Source organism: Ambystoma mexicanum, chromosome 6q, assembly GCF_040938575.1.
Source record: "Ambystoma mexicanum isolate Mex_15411 chromosome 6q, UKY_AmexF1_1, whole genome shotgun sequence".
Classification (NCBI taxonomy): domain Eukaryota; kingdom Metazoa; phylum Chordata; class Amphibia; order Caudata; family Ambystomatidae; genus Ambystoma; species Ambystoma mexicanum.
In genome coordinates, this window is record NC_090937.1 from 92,239,381 (window position 1) to 92,261,746 (window position 22,366).

The 22,366-nt window shown below is 43.4% G+C and overlaps 1 protein-coding gene across 8 annotated transcripts in view; it reads left to right on the forward strand.

Annotated features, from left to right (window-relative positions):
* Positions 1-22,176, forward strand: part of PPM1K (protein phosphatase, Mg2+/Mn2+ dependent 1K) — a 208,988-nt gene extending 186,812 nt beyond the window's left edge. For all 8 annotated transcript variants that reach the window (XM_069630527.1, XM_069630525.1, XM_069630532.1 and 5 more), the window contains exons 6-7: positions 14,528-14,662; positions 16,355-22,176. In XM_069630527.1, the coding sequence (XP_069486628.1) occupies positions 14,528-14,662; positions 16,355-16,486 (267 nt within the window). In that variant the 3' untranslated portion in view covers positions 16,487-22,176. The remainder of the gene's footprint in view (positions 1-14,527; positions 14,663-16,354) is intronic.
* Positions 22,177-22,366: the final 190 nt, after the last annotated feature.

The following is a 22,366-nucleotide window of genomic DNA, read 5'->3' on the forward strand; positions in this document are numbered from 1 at the left end:
ATAGCAAAACCTCAGCAGTCAATTAGCGAGGTATTAGAATTGAATGATATTAATATGCCTGATATAGTAGTTAGATCAGATGGAGTTGGGCAAGTGGAAACTCAATCTTTGGTTGCACCCAAGAGTGTAGTAGTGACTAATACATGCATGTCGTCTACCCGCGTGCATTATGATACATTGGGTCAGTCACAAACGCCACAAGCCCATACAGATCTGATGTTAGTTATATCTCCTCCTAGACACTATCCACGACAGGGAAATCGTACTTGTATTCCAAAGACCATTACCACTATAGGACCCCAAAAAGAAAAAATGAGGTGGAAGTGAAAAAGATTCTAACAAAATAAATAGAATGATGATGTCCGAAAATGATACATAAAAAATGTATGACAAATTACTCCCCCAAAATCACTGTGAGCACTGATAAGGGTGGAAATCTCATGAATCCTCTTGAAGCAGTGGAATCTAACCATAGCATGTAGATGACATATAACGAAAAAGCGATTGCGGCCAAAGATATTGAATAAGAACTCAACTACGTCCTATTACCAGTGAACATGTCTAATGAGAATACTGCCCAGACAAATACTCTACTGGCAAACAGAATAATTATGGCAATCAGTTAAACAATAGAAGCATAGTGGCACACATTAACTATACTCCTGTCGCAGATACAACTTCTATTTTAGAAAATGGAAATGCCACCAAAGATCTGCTGAAGAATGTAACATTGCCCCAAGTGATGGATAACTCTAAAACCATCATCAACATCGATAAGATATCTTTGCCACCGCTTGCAGTGAATACTTCGACTGTGAGTGACGAAGATATTTACAGAGAAACAGATGAGAAAGATAAACCAATATCTGACCAATAATTATTAGATGTATCACCTACTGTACAGACTGGCCAGACTTCTATCGATTTAGATGCCACAAATGTATCAGTGGCTAGCATCACATCTGACATTATGTTTGAAATTGTGCAGAACTTGCTGTATCGACTAAATGACAAATGTGAGAGTCTAGAAGCGAAAATCAACATACAATCTTTATTACTACACAAAGTATACATCGGAGTAGAATAGTGTGCAAAGATATTGCAAAGAACACAGATTCACCACTGGGTGAAATTGAAGAAGTAGGTGTAAAGAATAGATTGACAAATACTCAACATGAAAAGAAATCTAAAATTAAACAAAGAAAATCAGCTCTATCTCAGGCTGTCAAGTATACCTAAAAAAAAGGGGGAAAATAAAAGGAATAGTCCTCAAATAAAAAATAATGCTGAGATACCGAATCAAGTGAGAGAGTCCATGGATTTCAAAAAGATAAGCGATGATGCAACAAAAAATACCTCTGTAGTCAACCCTAATAAAAATATGAAATACGATCAAGCAGGAAGCAGTTACTCGAAGAATTCTGAAAAATATATTTTTAATCAGTAAGATATTCAAAATTACTTTAGCAATCTTTTTGATGAAACGTTACATCGTCCTAAAGACCAAAAGGAAGAGAAAATGCAAAACATAAACCAGGAGAAAAATGACATAATTGACATTAGTGATGATTTGCCAGTTAAGATTAAAATAAGTGCCCATATACCAAATACTGGACGACAAATAGTACTCACAGCAACAGATAATGGCTCCATGAACATTATAAGTGAAAAGGCTGCTGTATTAAATACTTTGGGTAATGTGTTAGGAGATAGAAACACTACATCTAATATGGTTGTCGCTAACATAGGTAATCCCTCCGTTATCGCTGAGAAAGTAGTCACTTGAGATCAAATCCGATATAGGGATTTAGAGCCATCCACCTTTAAACAGAACAACCTTTCTGCATATTTTACATACGATCATACCACTTAGAATGATCACCACTGAAGATTTTGCAATAGTAGATCAGTTGGAAGATAAACATCATGTTACCTCATAAGTGAATTTTAGTTCTAATCACACGATATCCTATATATTACAATATGAAAATGACCTGTTTAAAAGTGGGATACCAGTGTAAAGAAATAGACATGTTGAGAAATAAATATCCAAGCGAGAATGCAACGAAAAAATCAACAGACCAACGAAAAACAGTGATATAAAAGAACATTGCTTCCATACCTCCACCTACTATAAAGCTTCCAAGTAAGGACAACCCAGTTACTATGCCTACATCTAGAGCTACCCAGATAGATGCACTAGATATCTCTGCAAGTTATTGACAATGGCTGCCAGCTATTTTGAAATCACACTTTACATGCAGCCTGCCATGAGTATTCCTCCTATGTTCCTGGAATGTGTTTAACCACCTATCAAATGATGATGAATTAGTAGAACATAACAAACTCTTTCAAATTATTCCATTACAAGAAACATAGATGCTAGATCACTGTGAGATAGATGGATGTAGCAGTATTCAAGTGTTGGCGATAAAAGGCCCCAAAGGTCGTCCGAAAGGCGGACTACTTACATCAGGCCGTCATTCTTGGGTTTTAACCCCCTTACACTCGTCAGAAATGATTCTAGCTGTTGTAGTTAAAACTGAAGACATTACCACACCTGAGATTATCATAAACATATATGATCCTCCTAATCTATTCCATACTAAAAAGCAACTGCAAACGAGTCAAGCAAATACTGAATTCCAACAAGCAAAACATCCCAGTAATTGTAGTCTGTGATCTTAATGCAAAATATTTAATGACAACTATGAACCTGGAAATAGTAGTGAGACCGGTCCAGTGTCTAAAATTGGAACTGATTGCCAGGGCAAGATGTGGTCATCTTTGATGACTGATATCAATTTCACAAGGCTTAATTGAAACACTAATGGAGATTCATCCAGAGCATTTACTAGAATCAGTCGGCAGTCTGCGATGGCGATAGATTGAGTTGTTGAATGAACCTGCTAAGGCTGTTACATGGGATATATCCGTAATCAATCGAGAGGAGAGTGATCATCTGCCGTTATGCGTTGGATTTAATATAATAGCTAAGTCAACACATATCTTAGAAACAGGTGATGTTACCCTGTACATCGCGAGAAATCGACTTGTATGGAATCCCTCAATGTAGTAGCAGCAAACAGCGTAGCTATAGAAAATCTAAATTAGTTGGCAAGTAAAATCCAAGACATCAACTTTAATTCCTCTTTTGATATCATACATAAGTTCTCGCTACTTGTTACGCACATTAGTGATGTGACAAAGAAAAAACAACTACAAAAAGGCCAGATGAATGCTGGACAAAACCAGTGACCAAATACCTTAGACATGATAAAAACATTCAGGCCGTGAAAGTGACAATGAGAAAAGAGATTGAAAAAGCCTTTCATAGTGCTGTGAGTAATGTTAACATTCCCAAAAAGGTGAAAGATATCAAAAACCAATATAGAAATGTTTTGCCAAATTATAAGAAAAAAAGAATATACTCTGTGGTTCACGCTGGCATCACATGCACGTGAAAATAACAATACTGAGATATGGAGCACAATTAGAGGCGCAGCAAAAAAAAGAACAGTCCCCATAAATTGTGTCCCAGCAGAAAGCTGGAAATATCATTTACAGAATACTACAGTCCCCTTTCCTCCATCCTGTATTGGCGTCCCTCATGGGGGATGGGAACGGAACCTCTTTTCCACCAGAATAAATATCCCCTTTAAATTTACTGGCTCGCTCCCTTAACCCCGCCAACCGGTGCCACACCTCAGTTCCCTTTTCCACGTCTACGGGAACAGACCGCTTCCACCAGTGTTCCGGGGTGAGGCCTCAAGCCTCATAATTCCATGCGCTTTCCCCAAAATCTTTTCATTTTCTTTGCAGATTTGGGAACACCGTCCACCGGTGCCCTAGTTTGTCCCTGGCACATGTCAGCCTCAACAGGCTTTAGCAGATGCCCATTGTGCGATGGTTCCTTCCCCTCAGCTGACATGCTTGCACTCTGTCTCTGGTGCCTTGGTGAAGACCACGGATGCGATGTGTGCTCTGCGTGCGAGGCTCACGCCCATGGTCACCACAAATGGACTCCATTCTCAGGGGTATTATCAAGGACATGTTGCCTCCGGCTTCAACTGCGCAACCCACTGAAACTCAACCCATGCTCCCGCCTCCAGCTCTGCCTCTGCAGCAGCCCGTTCATGAGGCTTCAGTAGCCCCAGTGCAGGTGCAAACCACAACAACCAAAGCACCTCCAAAGGATGCTGGTGTTACCCCTCCCAGGGCAGAGGACCAGCAGGACCCCAACGCGGAGGTGCAGGACACACCTTCCTCAGCAAACACCTTCCACAACAGGATTGCTGGCCTTTCGGAATACCTGGGCATCCCCTCAGCCCCAGAAGGACATTCCTGAGGCAGGAGGGCTGGCAGAGGTCCTGAGCATCAGGGCTGAGGCAAGGTCTGGCATCCCCCTGCAGAAAGATGTGCAGGCCTTGGCCAAGAAGGGGCCAGACCTTTCAACACTCCATGCTATCCGTTAACAAAAATCTGGATACTAAGTTCAGACAGGCTGAGGGGGGCAGCATGCTACTCTCGATACACTCGCAACCGCTCATTGGTTATCGCTGCAGCGTCCATGTATGTTAAGCCTCAGGCGTCCTTGTCTAGCACTGCCACGGTAGCCAACCCTCTTGAACAAGGAATAAAAGACTCTTGAATCATACGGCAAGATGGTCTACTCTAGCGCTGGCCTACACGTCAGGCAGGCCAACGCAGACACCATCGTGGCTGTGGCTAATCAACGCCTTTGGAGGGAAATCACAGATTTCCTTCCTGACATCCCTAAGGACAAGCAAGCCTCATTCAAAGCAGGCCTAGCTGAGGCAAAACTCGTGGCACACAACATTATGTGGGCCACGGTAGGACACATCGTCACGGCTAACAGAGTGATTTGTCTGGCAATGGACATGAGGCGCATGGCCTGGCTGAAGGCTACAGGATTGAATCCTGGAACTTCTCTTCAAAGGGTGTGATGTTTTCCACTCCACAACTGATGAATAGCTCAGTTGTGTCCTGGGGCTTCTGGTTACCTCTTCCTTCTCCTCTCCCGGGTTTCCCCCCCTCTCCCACAGATCGGTGCACCATCACTCCTAGCAGAGATTTGCTTGTAGAGAGAGAGGCGGTAGAGGAGCTCCCCTCCAACTCCCCAAGAAGGGGCAGGGTTTTTATTCCTGCATCTTTGCTATTCAAAAGAACCACCAGGAGGGCCTGCGAGTGGTGTTGGGTTTGTCTTCCCTGAACCTTTACCTAACCCGGCAGAAGTTCAAGATGGTGATGCCAGCGCTCATAGCCAAGACACTGTGTGGGGGAGACTGGACATGCTCCCAGGACCTTAAGGACGCATATCTCCACGTTCCTGTTGTGCAGCCTCACTGGCATTCCTCAGGTTCCAGGACATTGGCCTGCATGTCCAGTACAAGGTTCTGATCTTCGGGTTAAATTCAGCTCTGAGAGTCTTCACGGGGCTCATGAATGCTATGGCAGCTCTCCTCAGGTCAGATCCGTACCTCGACGACTGGTTAGTCAGGACCACGTCACCAGAGCAGGTTAGATCCTCAGCGGACAGGCTCATCTCCACCCTCTTCGACCTGGGGTTCTCAATCAACTACCAGAAATCTCAGCTCACCCCTACACAGATGCTAGTGTTTATGGGCCTGTTGTGGGACGCACAGCAGCAGAGGGAATTCCCCACAGAGGACAAGGTTACAGCGATTCGCACTGCTGTCTCCCATTTCCACAGCAGGTCATTCACCATGGCCTGGTGGTATCAACACCTTCTGGGCATTCTGGCAGCATGCCTCTTGGCGGTCCCGTACACCAGACTCAGCATGAGGAGGATTTAGCTGAGCTGCATTTTGCTGATTCCTGGGATCAGGAGTTGGGCCATCAGGAGGCCCAAGTCTCCATCCCGCAACATTTGGACCCCAATCTCAAATGGTCCTAACCGGAGGGGAGAACATATTGGTGGGCAGGCCGTTCCGTCCACATCCCATAGAGTACACTCCTCCCTCCATGGGCGGGTACCCACTCTAGGAAGGCGCTCAGTGCATGGGCTCTGGACCCACACCGACCGGCAGAATCACATCAACTGGCTGGAGTTTATGGCAATCTGGTTGGCCCTCAAGTCCTTTCTCCCGACCATCAGGGGCAGGTCTGTGTGCATCCAGGCAGACAACACGACCTGCATGTACTATATCAACAAACAAGGGCACCAGATCCCTGCAGCTGTGCTCCCTGACCCTGGAAATCTGGGAATGGGCTATCAGTCGGGAGGTGTGGATCTCAGCGGTTCACCTTCTGGGACAATCCAACCTGGAAGCACAGAGACTCAGTCGCCTGGCCACTGACAATTACGAGTGGCAGCTGAATGGGGGAGTTCTCTGGGAAGTGTTCAGCAGATGGGGCCACCCGACCACAGATCTTTTTGCGACAGTAAACAACCGGACGTGTCAGCAGTTTGCGTCCTGGGGAGGGAGGGGCTGCAACTCTCTAGGGGATGCACTCCAGATACTCTCGGACAGGATCTGGGTTTATGCTTTTCCTCCCTCACAACTGGTTCACAAGGTGGTGAGCAAGATCAGGAACTTGAAGAGAATCGTCATAGCTTCTCGCTGGCCGGCACAACCCTGGTTCTCAGACCTGGGGCAGCTGTCAACCCGGCCAGAGATGGTGCTTCCCCCTCGGGAAGAGCCCTCTACTAGCGCAGCAGGGAGGTGAAGTGCTACATCCCTCCCCGGAGAGGCTATCCCTAGCAGCCCGGATCCTGAGCAGCTAACTCTTCAGCATCTTACGTTTTCTAGCGACAATCTGGAGATCATTCAAAATGCCAGAGGTCGGGCCACACGCAAGCAATACAAAAGCAAATGGACGAGATTCTGCTTTTGGGCTAAGGCAAATGGGATGAACCCACTGACATGCGCCCTGGACCAAGTCTTATCATTCTTGGCCTATCTGCCAGATCGGGTGTCCAGGTGGATACCTACCCGACCTACCTGGCCGCTATCAGTGCATACTCCGACTTTGTCTTCGGCCAATCCTGTAATAAAAAAACATCAGTCATGCTTGACCAGGCTGTTTCCCCGCTGTCAAACGCCTGCAAGTGCTATAGCCCAAAAGCAATTTGAACCCATGGCCACAGCAGACATTAAGTTGGTCACTCAGAAGACAGCCTTTCTGGTTGGGTTTACGTCAGCTCGCAGAGTGATTGAGATCCAGGTGTTAGTCGCCTCAGAGCCATAAACTAGATTTCACAAAGACAAGGTTGTGCTTTGCACGCACCCCAAGTTCCTTCCAAAGGTGGTTTCATCCTTTCATATCAACAAGAAGATTGTGCTCCCCACATTCTTCCCAGGCCCCAATGAAGATGCAGAGAAAACGCTCCACTGCTTGGATGTCAGAGCGTTGAAATTCTGTCTGGACAGAACAAAGGGCATCCGCAAGACGCACTGTTTGTAACATTTGGAGGGTCCAGACCCAGGCAGCAAGCCTCTAATGCATCCATAGCTCGATGGATGACCGCAGCGATCCAGGAGGCATAATGGGCACAAAGTAAGGATCCGCCGCAGGACATGCGTGCACATGCGGTAAGAGCCAAGGCGACCGCAGTCACGTTCCAGCGCCACGTTCCCTGGCAGGTGATCAGCAGGCCGGCAACATGGGCCACCCCTTCATCTTTTTGCAAACACTACTGCTTGGATACCAGTGCCACGGCAGATGCAGCATTCGGCCAAGTGGTGCTGCATAATCTATTTGCCTAGATGGTCAGGCTCTCCTCCCCAGGACGTTGTCTGTTGTAATCGCCCATACAGGATAGATTAAAGGGGATGGGACGTAGGAGTTATTAAGTGTTACTCACCGGCATGACTAACGTACTCCTAGTCCCTTTTCCTCCATACGTCCCACCATCCATCCTCCAATAATAAGACCAGTGAGGTTGATGAGGTGTGGCGCCGCTGGGTGAGGTTAAGGGAGCCCGCGCCACCAAATTTCTGGTGGAAAAGAGGTTCCATTCCTGTCCTTTGCGAGGGACGCCCATATAGGATGGAGGAAAGGGGACTATGGTCTAGGAGTATGTTAGCCACTCCAGTAACACTTTAATTTATTAAACCCAAGCAAGCATGCAGTTTAACACACTACTGGTAGCTAAAATCGCAATTAAACCTATGTGCATCCAGTTACCACTTGAGAATTCCACAGAGTTAGTCCTAGGCATTGACACAGTAAATTAGCTAAACTGGGGATGGAAAAGGGTTAAGCATAATCTTGCAGGCCTAAAAATGTCTAACGTACCTGAACATACAAAAGCAGTGAATCAGAAGTCCATCCTACTTCTTTCAGAGTTCTGACTGTCAGTTACAGGTATGAATTCTTATCAACAGGTTTTGTAAAGTCGGCGTAAAAGGTTCCCAGTTAGCCCTCCAGCTAGGGTGTGGGTAGTGGGTAGCAGTGGGAGTTCACGGGCCGTAATGACTGGAGGGTACTCCTGTTCCAGGCTCCCCTCCTTATGGCCTAGTATAGTAGCTACTATTTTTAAATACAATTATACACCCAATGCAAATGAATGGTTGCTGGGGAGCTATTCCGTAAGCCCTGTGGCCAGGGTCTTTGGGTGTGTCTTCATGACTTTGGTACTGTTGAGAGCCTGTGAGCTTGAGGGAATGTTTAAGTGGTAGTGGCAACAGAGCAACTGTTAAGATGGATTTCTGAACTGTGACCTGGTGGGCAGAGGTTCAGGCCAGCCTAGTTTCTTGGAAAAGGGTAACCTTCTGGACAAGCTAGACCAATCAAGGTTGCATTGGCGGCGGTCAAGACTAGGTCTCAGGAGGGGTGAGGGTGACTGAAAGACCTCAATGAGCACACAAAGTAAAGGACACCACAAATCACTCCCAGTCACGTGTATACATATTAAAAAATACATGTACATTTATTCAAGATCTTTGAAGTTCAACACAAAGCAATTATCAACAGTAATACTTTTAAACCAATACAACACTACTAGAATACATATATACAATACCAAGTGCCCTAAAGGGTTACTGCACAGAGTGGGTCCACAACCGAAAAGGAAATGGAACAAGCAATGCAAATGATGTTTAGGGAGTTCTGCAGTAATCAATACATAACTGAAAGACAGTCCAGTCTCTACGAAGAGTGGAGCCTAGTGCTCAAATTTACTTTCAAATGAACGGTGCACGCAATAGTGCAGAAGGGTGAAAACGGGGTCTCTTGTAGGGTCTGTAGCAGCTCAGGAAGGTGGGTGAGGCGATGCAGTACAGGTTCCCACTATTCTTGGAAGGTCTCCCCAAAAAGGCAGAACAGGTTCCAGGAGTTGGGAATGGGACGGTAGCTCAGGCTATCTGTGGAAAGGTGAGTGGCCCTCCGGGGACACTCCTGCGTAAAAATGGATGGATGGATGCGCTAGGAGCCACCTGTAAGGTTTGCAAGTACTCACCGACCCCCGGCGCACTCAGGACCAAACTTCGGCAGTCTAGTCCTGTTCGGTTGTAGGTTCAAATGCGGCAATTTTGCTGCTCTTCGGCTTTCAGCTGCGAAGTTACAGTGATGATTCCTTGGCGGGACAGTGACGATTTCTCCGATCCTGGTGGATGGATCAGGCCAGTTTAACTGCAGCAGGCTTCAGGGCACAAAGGGGCACTCTAGAAAGCACCTGCGAAGTTCGTCACCACGGCTGGGCAACACAGTAACCGCGTGTACTCGGGTTCGGGCACTCTCTTTATTCCAGACCTGGGAATGACAAGTGTACGAGATTCGGTGTGAGAGTGCCGTGAATGCAAAGCTTGCGTTTTAGCAAGTTTCAAGGGTCTCCTCGAAACAGCTGTGGTTTCAGAGCAAAGATCCTGCGCAAGCCTGTCAGCCCAATGGTTGGCCCAGGGACACTTCTGAAGAGGCTTACTTGTAGGTTTAGATGAAGGTACAGAGAATAGCTGTTTGAATGGGTCGAAGCATCTTTGCAGACCTTCAGGTTCGATCCGATGCAGAGGGGTCCAGCGGGACAGCGGGCTCAGGGTGCCAAACCTTCCAGCGGAACACCCGCGGTTCCTCGACTCGGCTTCGGATACTTGGATCCTATCCTAGGTTCAGTGAGAAATCAAGAGATGGACCTAGTATGGATGTTTGGTGCCTTCTGTTATTCAGAATATCTTTCATGCCAAAACAAAGAGGACCCAATGGGAGATCTGCATACATACAGGCACACCAGACCAATCACAGACCACGGTGGTCCCAGTCATTCACAGCACACCAGACTCTCTGGCACCCAGGATGTGGATTGGAACTAGACAGTCCAGCCCACATCCTGGGGGCAAACACATAAGGCATACAGAAGCCTGCGAAAGCTTGGCGTTCCGAAGGAGAATGCATGCCCAAATAAGGACTGACCTGGGTCGGTTCGACCTGGGGAAGGTGAAGGGGCAAGATGGCCAAAGGACAGGACAAAAGAACCTTGTGGCCACCTTTCTGTGCCAACCATGGTAAACACGGTTTGCATGACAAGAAAGGGTTAAAAATACACGAAAAGATAAGCTGCCACCAGCCCTCTCCGAGGCACATCTGCACTTCTCCTAAATAACCCTTTGAGAGGGTGTCTAGGGCCTTTGGAAATGAAAGGAAGACCCAAGCGCACTGTACTGTTGTACAATGTTACAGAAAAGTTGCAACAGTGAAAAGGACCAAGGGAAACAGTCTCCCAGTACTGACTGTCTTTAAGGGCGTGTCAGTTTCCCCATAAAAAAGTGAGCGAAACCCCAGTTTAGTGTGCTTCACTGCAAAGTCAGACTATGGTGTTTAAACAGCAGCAAAAAGTTGGGGGGTACACGACTGAGAGGGAAAATTACACATGAAATGGGAAACTTTCCTAACAGCAGCCCTGTCTTAACTCTCAGAAGCTGAAGTGGGGTGGATGGTGGGAGTAGTGTACACACTTCATTTGTACCCAATGAGAGAATAGCCACACAATGTTGTTATGAAAATATAATGTTTAAGAAAAGGCAAAGGGGAAATAACAGTATACTTACAGGTAAGTAAACTTCGTAAAACAAAAGATACCGCGGTGCATCAGGTAAGTCAACAGTTTCAATAATAGTTGAGTTCGGCAAGTCTTCTTTTGAAAAGAAAATACTGTAGCAAGTAAGCCAGTACTCTTTTCATAACTAGGTCAGAAAGTTGGAGAGACCACTGTAGACCAATCTTGCAATTTTGTTATTCTTTGCTGTAAAAAAGTTAACTCTGAAAGTGTCCCAAGTGTCCCAAGGAACAGATTCTGGAGTTCCAGTGGTGTGAGTCCCAAAGGAGACTGAGAATGAGTGGGCTGAGGGATGAATAATTAAAGAAAAGGCTCACCAGCAACACCAAAGAGCCGAGGGAGCAATACCCTAGGGCCAAAAAAGGAATTCTGCAGCAGTTGTTTAAGGGTTGCCAGAGGCTGCTGTTGTGTTCAACGACCACTGAATCCCCCCAATGACACACCAGTGCAAGAGGGACCCCAAGACGCTTAAAGCATGAATATTTAAGGTGTGGTGGTTCCTAGGTAATGGGTCAGAGCCTGAGGAGTGGAAAGGTGAGTCTGCTCAGCCTGAGCAGGGTTCTCACATTGTCCTCTGGCAAAGGATTCAGCTTCAGAGGTTGGGTCATCGTGGAGAGAGAACCCCAAGAAGAACTCCTATTAAACAATGATTTAAGCAGTCACACTGCTTAGGAGCCAGCCGCTAAAAGGAGGACAAGGAGGAGAATTTGGCTGTCCGGTTGTAGGAACGATGGCAGCACAATCGCCCTCCTCCACCCACTCCCCCAACCCCACCCTAGAGGTTCCCATTCAGAGGAAGTGGAACCAGGGTGCCTGTCTGATGTCCTGTGGTGTGGTTCTCTGGTCTGTTCGGCACAGCGTGTCTCAATAGTGCTTGCTGGCAGTGAAGGGGCACCTGCATCTTGATCTGGTGATGCAGGTACTGGCAGGAAGCTTCAGGTAGATGAGACCTTCAAACAAAAGTGTTTGTCCTTCTAGTTGTTTGGAGAAGCAGAGCTTTGCTGTCTGGTTTTGAGAACTGTAAAGAATGCCGGTGCAGAGCTGCATTCCTTCATGAAGCAGCCGGACTTCTAGGGGAATGCAGGTGGATTTCAAGCAGTGTACCAGGTGAAGTGGATCTACCACCCATGCATTCTATAAGGGTCTTTTGCATAATGGCTTGAATCTAGACTTGCATCTGCCAGTCCAAATTGGTTTCAGTGCGGCTACTGCCCCCAGTACTGGCATACCGGAAATTCGGGTACCCAAGAAGGCCACTTCTTACACAAACTGGTGCAATATGACCTCTCAAGTCTTTGATTCGAACACACTACATGCCTCCATTTTAGTGAATGAAGGAGGTCAAAAAAGTGCCCTGCCGCGTTAAATGAATTCCACCCAGTGGACCCATTTCACAAAGGCAAAAACACCACCAACCTAGCCATACAACTAGCAGAGGTGGGGTACCTAGTCTGGGACACTTTGGGTCACCCCTGCCTTGTACTCAAAAGCTAAAGGTCAGATAAAACAGAGCTACATACTGTCAGGCTTTGAAGGAAACGTGTGGGGGAGGGGGAATGGACCAATCTTATTGTTCCTTGCGCCTCGACCTCGAACTTGAATATCATTTTAAAACTATATTTCTACTATTGTTCACCGAATTTTTGTTTTTGGTCTGGACTTTCGAATCTGACCCAGGCACCCTTAGCCAAACCATGGGCATTTATTTTTACATGGTCTGCAGCCATGCCATGTCCCATTTTGACTGGAGCAGGCCTTCAAAAATGTTTGTACCCTAGCAAAAAAAACAGATTCCCTGTCAATGACTAGCCAATCTGGTTGCCTTTTTTTACTACATCTGCAGATATTGTCCATTCACACACCTAGAAAGTGGTAGGTGTGTCCCTAGATTATTCACAGCAAACGAACTGGTTTTTGACTAGATCTATAACCAACTGCAATGAGCAGTTAAGTGAAAGCAAGCCTACAGCAGCAGACACTCGCACCTTACAAAGGTTTGATGTAAATGCATCTGGCCGTCCCTTCTGTAGGTGAGATCAAAGGGTAACTTCTAAGGCCCCTGGCCTGCAACTTACTCCACTCTGTGGCCCCTTGATGGGACCTCATGAAAAACATTTTCCCAAAAATGTATCTGTGTCTGTTTTTGGAAAGTTTTGTAAAGATTATTCACATTTTTGTAGTTGGATTCCTTATAAAGAACCCTTTAAATCTTGTGTGATCATGTGGACCCGCCATGGCTACTGGTGAAGTGGCCAGTGGCATGGCCCATGGTCATGCCCAATGAGCCCATTAGGTGGCGCTGCCATGCCCAGTGGTCACTTGGCTGTGACACAGCATACAAAAAAAGAAAAGGAAACCACGACTAAAAACCTTTGCGTAAGGGACTTTATGGATTTCCAGCAAAATAGGCCCAGGTCCCACTATAATCTGCACCAGAGTTGAATTGGCTCCTATCCCCATGTCAAAGTTGAAGCCATCCAGTTGCATGGGTCCTTCAGTTACTGGGGACCAATTTGCTTCAGGCCATGTAGTGGGCATTGTTAATAAAGTGTTGTATTCTATTTTTTGAAACACAAAATATTCAGGGTGGATCTTTTTTAAGCGGGCACGATAAGGTTGAATTTAAACTTTTAAAAACAAGCATGCGTATTAGTTGTTTCATGTTTAAAGTACTTTTCAGTGAATATTCTTGTGTTTTATTATTTTGTACAATGTCAAAGTTCTTTATTGGGCTGCATTTATGAAATAAAGGTGGTACAAAACACACAGCAATCCTGAACATAGTAAACTGCGAGAGAAGCCTTGTAGATGAGCAGCATACCAGCCACTTTTACTCCCTAAAATCTGGTAAATCCAGCCAACAAAAAAATGTGGATGAAAAAAATACTCCATCCTAGAAGGAAGCCAAGAGACACTGCCTGCTATCCATTTATAACCAGACCACTCCAGTGATCTCTTTGGGTCATTTATACCAGCTAGTCAGTGCCACGGGGAGGCACTCTAATTTTCTTTTATTCACTCTTTGGAAAATAACCGTGAGGTAAAAACGCATTTTAAAACGTGCAATGGGGAATGGCTTACATAAAGTTTTTTTTTTTATTGTAAAGCCCCATTTGGAATAGGAATCTTTTTTTTTTCTCCTCTGGCTAAAAAAATAATTTGCTCAAAAAATGAGGGAGTAAAATCTCCCACTTCCCAAATCTTGTGCGCAGTAATGCATGCAAGGCTAAAGTTTGTTTTTGGAAAAGTGCTATGTAAATATAAGTGGGATTTCATTTTAGAGCCTGGTTACCATTCACTTTGGAAACAATAGCAGCATGTTTTCGGTTTTTTGTACATTACCTGCTGTAATGTACACTATGTATGGATTCATTTTTTTTCTATTGTGTTCATTGAAATATTAAGATCAAACACTATCATAATAATGAGAGGTATAATTATCACAATGAGTCTCAGACTGATGACTAATATATATATTTTTTTCTTTTTTAGTTGCATCATGCGGATGATGGCTTCCTTGTCTTGACTACTGATGGCATCAATTTCATTGTGAATAGTCAAGAGATCTGCGATATCATCAACCAATGTCATGATCCCACTGAAGCAGCACAGGTCTTAACTGAGCAGGTAATTTGTTGAAAAACAGCACATACATATTGCCCGCTATTGTAATGTTTTCATAGTTGTTATTTAGAGGCCTGCACATTATAACCCTTTGATTATGATTTTCATTAATATGAGACATTTGTCATACATTGCCAGTCTCCCATGTTGGAAAACGGATTAAAACAAGTGGCTGCCATTATGTAAATAAGTTTAGACTTGCCAAGCATTTTCCATCTAGTTTTTAATTTTGAGCCATTGCTTGGTCTTGTAGATCGATCTCTGCAGTGTTCGTGCAATAGGCAGTGCTGGAACAATTTTTCTAAAGTCCAACTTCATAAAACTATATCTGAGGCAATTCAAAACTCCACTCTTAGTACAAGGCTGTGTACCACCTGAGGACATTTGGTAGCATAGACAGAGCAGCCAGGCTTATCTTTGGAGGGAGAGAGGGTTGTAGTTTGGTACGAAGAAAGGGTAGCATACATATGGTGCAAAGAAACACTGATACACAAAGGCCAAGATAAATCTTGGGTAAGTACTATCACATAAGTCATAAACACAATTATTAAAACCAACTTAATACTTTTGTTATACAAAACAAAGTATTACCTTACTAAGAATAGCATTAAGCAGTTCTAGGTGAGTCAAACCTAATGTAATACATTCATAGAGGTATTTAGCTTTTATTGGGGAGCAAAACCGAAGTTAGACTTTTAGAATACCATAAGTAATTCAAGGGCAGCAGACCCTATTGGTCATAACATAATGTTATCCAGTTAAAGCCTTCTGCCCAATTGCCCCCAGCAGCCCCTTCTGCACTGCCCTCTGGGCACACACCCACCTGTAGGGTGGTTTTCCACCGCCCTGCACTTACCTGTTGGACGGTAGACCTCCCTCTTCGCCTGGGATGTCTCTGCCCATGCACTTACCCGTTGCCTGCCCAACAGGCACCTCTGGCACTTCCCCCCCCCCCCCCGGGGACCCTAATAGCACTTACCCCCACCCCGCAGCCCCTTGTTTCCTTTTGTCTCACTGCACTTGCACGCTCCGATGACACATGGCCTAATAGGACCGCTTTCCGTTTCTATTTATTCTTTTGTAGTCTCACTGTTCATTTGATCTCTTGTGCCTCGTGGTGCTTTGAAACACTGTCTTGTTGTATAAACGCTTTTAAATATCCAATGAATTAATAAAATAACGTGCATGTCTAAATCTTCCTACTGTCTACTTTAGAGGGATGTCATTTTCCCCTTGGGTCAAAACTCAATACAAAAGTCTGTGAAGAAGAAAATCAAAATCTAATTCAATATAAAATGCAATAGAACACGTGTTTTTCTATGGAAATCTAGCTTTTCTGTTGATTTTAGGAGCAACCCTTCAATAAGAGGAGTCTAATTGGGGAAATGTGCTGCAATGGTACACCTGTATCCATCCTATTTCAGTCTTCTGCGCAGGAAACCAGAGTCCTGGCCACTGTACGGACGACTTTCCCTAAAAGTATGACATATATGAGTCACTACATTGGATAAATTGCACTATTTCTATAAGGAAGTGAATTCTTTTGCTTGCATGTAGCTTGGGGAAAATATGCCCCCATCTGCTACAAATGAACCACATCCCGGGTCCATGTTATGTGAGTTTTTTTGTGGCCTAGAGGAAAGCATTTTAATTTCAGGTGTATTAATTGCCAATGTTTCACTCTACTTTACATAGGCTTTGCAGTATGGCACAGAAGACAACAGCACGGCTATCGTAGTGCCGTTTGGCGCGTGGGGTAAGCACAAGAACTGCGAAGCCAGCTTTTCATTCAGCCGAAGCTTTGCTTCCAGTGGAAGATGGGCATAATGCGCATTGGGCATCAATCTGGATCGGGGAAACGGATTTAAAAACAATAAAAAAACCGCATTTTGCACAGTCATTTCACCTAGATGGCTGTCCTGTTACCATTTGGTTTAGAAACGAAAGGAGGATTACACGGGCAGATCATGAGCCCCCTGGTTTGTAGGTACATACCATCTTGGGGCTGCTGATGTACAAAGGAATGATGTTCCAAGCCTCCGGGTTGGGTTTGTGCATCGACCACAAGGTGATTTCCAGAGGCTTTCAAAATCCTGAACTAAAGCAGAAAAAGAGCTTTGGCTACTTTGCCCTTACACTTTGTATTTAACACCGACAGTGAGAGGTATGTAATGTATTTTGCTGTGTGCTGCACAATTAATTTGTTTTCCGGTTTGTCAGTTTAGATTTGTCCTTTTAGGTTTATCTGTATGGATGACTTGCTTTTTTAAGCGCAGTTAGAGCAGGTGGCGTTTTTTTTCATATGTGCAATATTTCCTCATTTGTCCCTCGAGTGCATGTTCTCACCAAATGTCGGGTAATGTTGGTTTAACGCAAAAGGTAACGGTTGCTAATCCAGTCTGCATCATGACCATATTTGCTTAATGCAGCCAAGTTCTGCCTGATGCATTCTGAGAAATCTGAAAAAATTCCTCTGTCCCCTTTAGTCTGCACCTTCTTGGTGTCATAGGATGCAGTAACAAAAATGGACTTTGTATTTTTTGTGTATGTCTTGTCTCCGTTCCCATGGCATCCTCCCACACTCCTGACTGCTCTTGGCTGAACTGTATGTGACTCAGTTCTCTTTGGACTATTCCATTGTGTTTCTAAGCCCGCCACTTCCTGGGGCATGCTTTTTCAGTGTTTCTGCACACCTTCCTGCCCCATTCTAATACACTCCCCTAGTCACTTGTCAAAATGTATTGGTGTACTCCTTTGATAAACTACCCTTTCCTCCCACCTTGTGTAGTCTCCTTGTCCTTTTTTCCATTTTAAATGAGGCCCTTCATTCACCTTTGCTCTCAAGAAGGCAACCCGAATATCTACAAAATACTCCCTGCTTAACATTTTTGTGGTAGAATTGTTTTGCCTTTCTCTACATGCTTGTTACCAGTTCGAGGTATACAATTCCAGGGCATTTTTGTTTTAACTATAGTTTGTTTTCCTAAAGAAAGTGTAAATCTTATTCTCAAGAGTTTATATACTGAAACTATTCTCTTATAAACACGTATCAAATGTTACCTTTAGGCTTGCATCGTAACAGTGTGTACAATGAAGTTACAGTATAATGCACCCTATTTCAGGTTGCTTTCATATTTATTTCACATTTTTTTGTTACCGTCACCTATTGGTCCTTTTCTTAGCTAATTTAGTTTACCAATCCCACTGAGAATATGTTTATGTTCAAACGGTGGATCTTAAGTACGATTTTCTTCGTTTAAAGTGTACGTTATCACAGCGCTTAATTTATTTGCGGTCTTGCATATGAACACTTAATTTCTTTATGGCCAATGCTTAGGCATTTTCATGTTTGTTGTCTAGTCATCTTGAGCTAGTTTGGGGAAGAGCAGCAAAGGGAGTGAGTGGATCATTCATATATAATAATGGACATAGGTCAAAAGTCCCATATCCTTGTTGTACTCTGCACACGGATAGAAACGTTCAAATGTTGGATCTCCCCCCACATGTTGCAGAATACTTTATATTAATTTTGTAAGATCAAGTGGATTTGATTGGAAGATATAAAGTATGACTTATAATGTGCGGGGGCGAGTATACATCTGCTCAGTGAAATGCCTGCTGCAGTTAAACTCAAACTAATTGGTAGACATGACCTTTTATTTTCTTTTTTTCTGTTTCAATGCTCTTCTGTATTTTTCACTGAATACTTTGAAATATTTGTCCTTTGTAGATGTTGTGTATTGTTCATTCTGAACTGTATTAGTTGGACCATTGCTGTTGCTGGGAATCTTAGTTTCGTAGTTGCTCCTGTGAATGCTGCTGACCCGTGCTTGCACAGCTATTGCTCTGTTCATTCTGAACTTGTTGCCATGTTTGGAGAACTATGATTGCTTTCGGATATTATTGGACACGAGAAGTTTGAGCTCCGCACAAAGACTACAGTGTAATGTAAAGTAATGTGTATAATGTATGTGATGCTTGTATATACTTAATCTGTACATATTGTTTTTCTAAGTAAATAAATATATATTCTGTGACATTTGTAAATTTGCACTGTACGTCTATTAGTTTGGTCAAAAGAAAATAATGTAATTGATGTACAGGGCAACCATTAAATGCTTTTATTTTTGTTAAATTTCCAGTTACTGAGACTTAGATTGTGCTTTATAAAACAATCCTCCTGGTTCTTGGGTAGCCAAACATGACTATCACGTTCAATTACTTCCACGATGTACATACTGAGAGCACTTTTCACTACTGTCCTGCAGCATTTTAATGTAGTAAAAAGCAATAGTTTGATGCAGACTTTTCTGTAAAGAAACATATGTAAAACCTCACCCTATTGGACTCAGTTGGGCCACATCAAGTATGTTTTGTGACTACTATTGAAACGTTGAGAAGCTGCACAATGTTAATCTTCAACTTTGACAAATAAGGGAAAATTGAGTTATGTTTAAGTTTCAGAAATCATGCTGTGAACTAAACCGTTGGTTGACATGTGTTCGGACCTGAATGAGTGAATTTCGTATTGGTCCCATAAACTTATTTAACTGATGCACTTTTCATTCAAACTTGTTTTGAAGTGCCTGCCATGTTACTTTTAGATTATTTTTCCATTGTCAAGACCTTTATCACAGTAGGTCCACACAATGCAGCCTATTTATTTTGGAAGAAATTGGCTGTGCACCCAAATAAGTGCAAAGGATGTACAATCACAGTTGCCAAGGGCGTTTGAAGCAAGCAAGTGATTTGTTTTCTCACCAAGACTATATTCCGTCAGTGACAACCCTGACATAAAGTTCCAAAGCACAATTCTTTTGGGTGGAAGGCAGGTTTAACTTTTTAACGTCTTTACTTCATGCTGTCTTGTTCAGATAGTTGCTTGCACTTGTAAAATCATCTGAATGCTTCTTCAGTGAATCCAGCTGAACCCCTCCTAGATTATAAAGTAGCATACTGCTTCAGCTTTAATGGGTAGAGCGCACAACAGTGATGAATGTGTATGCAATCCACATCAAATTTAGGTATGACTGTAGTAGGAGCCCACTTTGGGCCGGTGGTCATCAAACCCTGTTCTAATGTGCACCAAAGAAAGCTCCTCTTCAGATATTATTTAAAGTTGACTTCACTTGGCATGAATTGATGTTACATAAGTGTTTTAATTGGGTACCTATGTTTGCGAAATACCAAAATTGACACGTTGCTGATAGATGTATAGACTATTAGTTTACTTTCTACCATCAAACCATTGGAATCAAATTGTCTTTTGCAAGAACTAGAAGTAACCGCAAGTCATTTTTGCTTCCCTAACCAAAAGCAGTAAAGGGGGTTACTTCAACAATTGATTGGATCCTATGGTAAATGGATTAAGTGCAAATTATTGTCGCTGCAGTTAACTACGTATGCTATTAATGCACAGAGGGACGCACTAACCCTTTTCAATAGGTCCATGAATTCACTGTACTTGCAAGAGTGTTAATAAAGAGGCACCAAGTAAAGTGCATGTGAGGGAGGACACAGTTGAAATATCTTCCAGTGCACTGCAGAAGTCAAATATCACCTTGGCTGTTAGGTGTCTATCTATCTATATATTTTTTATATTGCGCCACTCGCCGACAGGCCTCAGGGCGCTCACAAGACAGCCGAATAAAAAACACATGGAGAAACTGCATTGAATGGTATCTCGATCGTAACAGGAGTCTAATAGTTACTAAATTGTTCCTCCATCAGTTTTGTTTTCAGTTGTTTTTAAACAAAGTTATGGAGACACAGGTCCTGAGATCTAGGTGGAGTGAGAACCAGATGGCTGGTGCCCAGGCATTAACATTTGCGCCGCCAACTCTCTTAAGGCCACACAAGGCTGATGTAACGTCATATTACTGTTTGAGCAGAGGGTCTGCCTAAAAGGAAGTTTCATTATCCTTGAAGAGAGATAGAAAGGGGTTTCACCTGAAAGGCACTTCTACACCAAGACAGAACCCTTTAATTGGATTCATTGCTCAACTGGGAGCCAATGCAGCTTCCTTCAAAAGGTAAAAATCTTAGAGCAACGACCCAGTCTGCATACTACGCGGACGGCACCATTCTGTGCTACTTGGAGCCTTTTTATGTTGGCCTTAGATGTAACCATGAAGAGACTGTTGCAATAATCTAGCTTTGTGTTTATGATTCCTGCAGCAATCATGTCTCTATTGGCCTCTGATGGGTATGGACGAAATTTCCAAAAAGATTTGTGTAATAGGAGCAAGATGATTTGAGGTAAGAAACATGTCTTTTATTGGACAAATGTGAGTCAAAAAAGACTCCTAATGTTTTGACAGATTCTGAAACTGTAATGGCATTACCATTTACCGTAAAACATTTGGACTGAGAATCTAACCTTTTTAGCTTTTGTTGGGTTCCCACTACAAGCAACTCTGTCTTTGACTCTTTAAGGGCCAATGAGTTAACTGCCATCCATATCCATATGGCTTTAAAAGACTTAATTCACTCTATTCACGTCTTCGCTGTATACCCCAATTAATTTTAAAACTATCTGGGTGTCATCAGCATAGTTTGCGAACAGGACACCCAGAGAAACAAGTAAATGAGGGGTTTTGACAACGCGTTAAAAAGCAGGGAGGATAAGCAAGATCCCTGGGTGACACCACAGGTCAATAGTGTTCCTAATGAGTGGGCATTTCCTTTGGCCACGATGGCCATCCTTGGTCCCAAAAAAGACTTGAAGCAGTTGGTAGCCACGGGAGTGCATTTCACAACCTCAATGAATTTATCTACCAGCAAAGCATGGTCGATCCAGTCAAATGATGGGAAAGGTCCAACAATGAGAGGAAGGTTGCACCACCTCAATAACGCCTGCAATTTTGAACTTTAAATCTAAGAGGGCAGTCTATGTCCCCTGATTCATACGAAAGCCGAATTGCTCGATGGCAAAGATATCAATTTGTTCCACAAAATGTTGGTATTGTGTACAAGCAATTTTGTCAATAATCTTTAGTTATTTTATGCACTGTAAACACGTATGCACTGTTTATTGTGGCTGCTTTGCATATTTACTCAAATTATATGTTGTGAAGTGAAGAACTGTCTACTGAATGTATTTTATGTAAATAAGCACAAATAATCCCGACTATATGAAAGGTTCATGTACATAATCATGTTTTCTTCTCAAGTTTAACAGTAACAATTAGTGTTTTCTCTACATACATTCACACACAGGTTTCAAAGACTGTTTGTATGGTAGCACTGTATTAAACAGTCTGCATCATTTTATGTATCCTTGTTCTTTAATATCTTTTTTGTTTTGTAGCCTTCATCACACAGTTTGTTGCCTACAAACACCAACAAACATTACCATGCTTCTGTTAACTTCAATACTAAGGAATGCTATTCTCATGCAAGTTATGTATTGTATGTTGTGTCTACATTTCAGTGACTGTACATGGACATCACAGTGGTCATTTGTATTGTTTTGGAAAATGCAAAGACTTGAGATTAAAGTTCTTCATGTCCAGTGACCTTTTGCATGTCCTTTTTTAAATTGTCAAATGACAATCGATGTATATCATGAAGTAGATGTGAAAGATGAACAATAAGCATCTTATTTTTTTAACTCCGTCCACACATACCTGCCATCTGTAACGTTTTGTAATGCTGTATAGTATTTGTATTGCGCACAGAGCTTCGAGAACTCTGGCAACCTCTGTT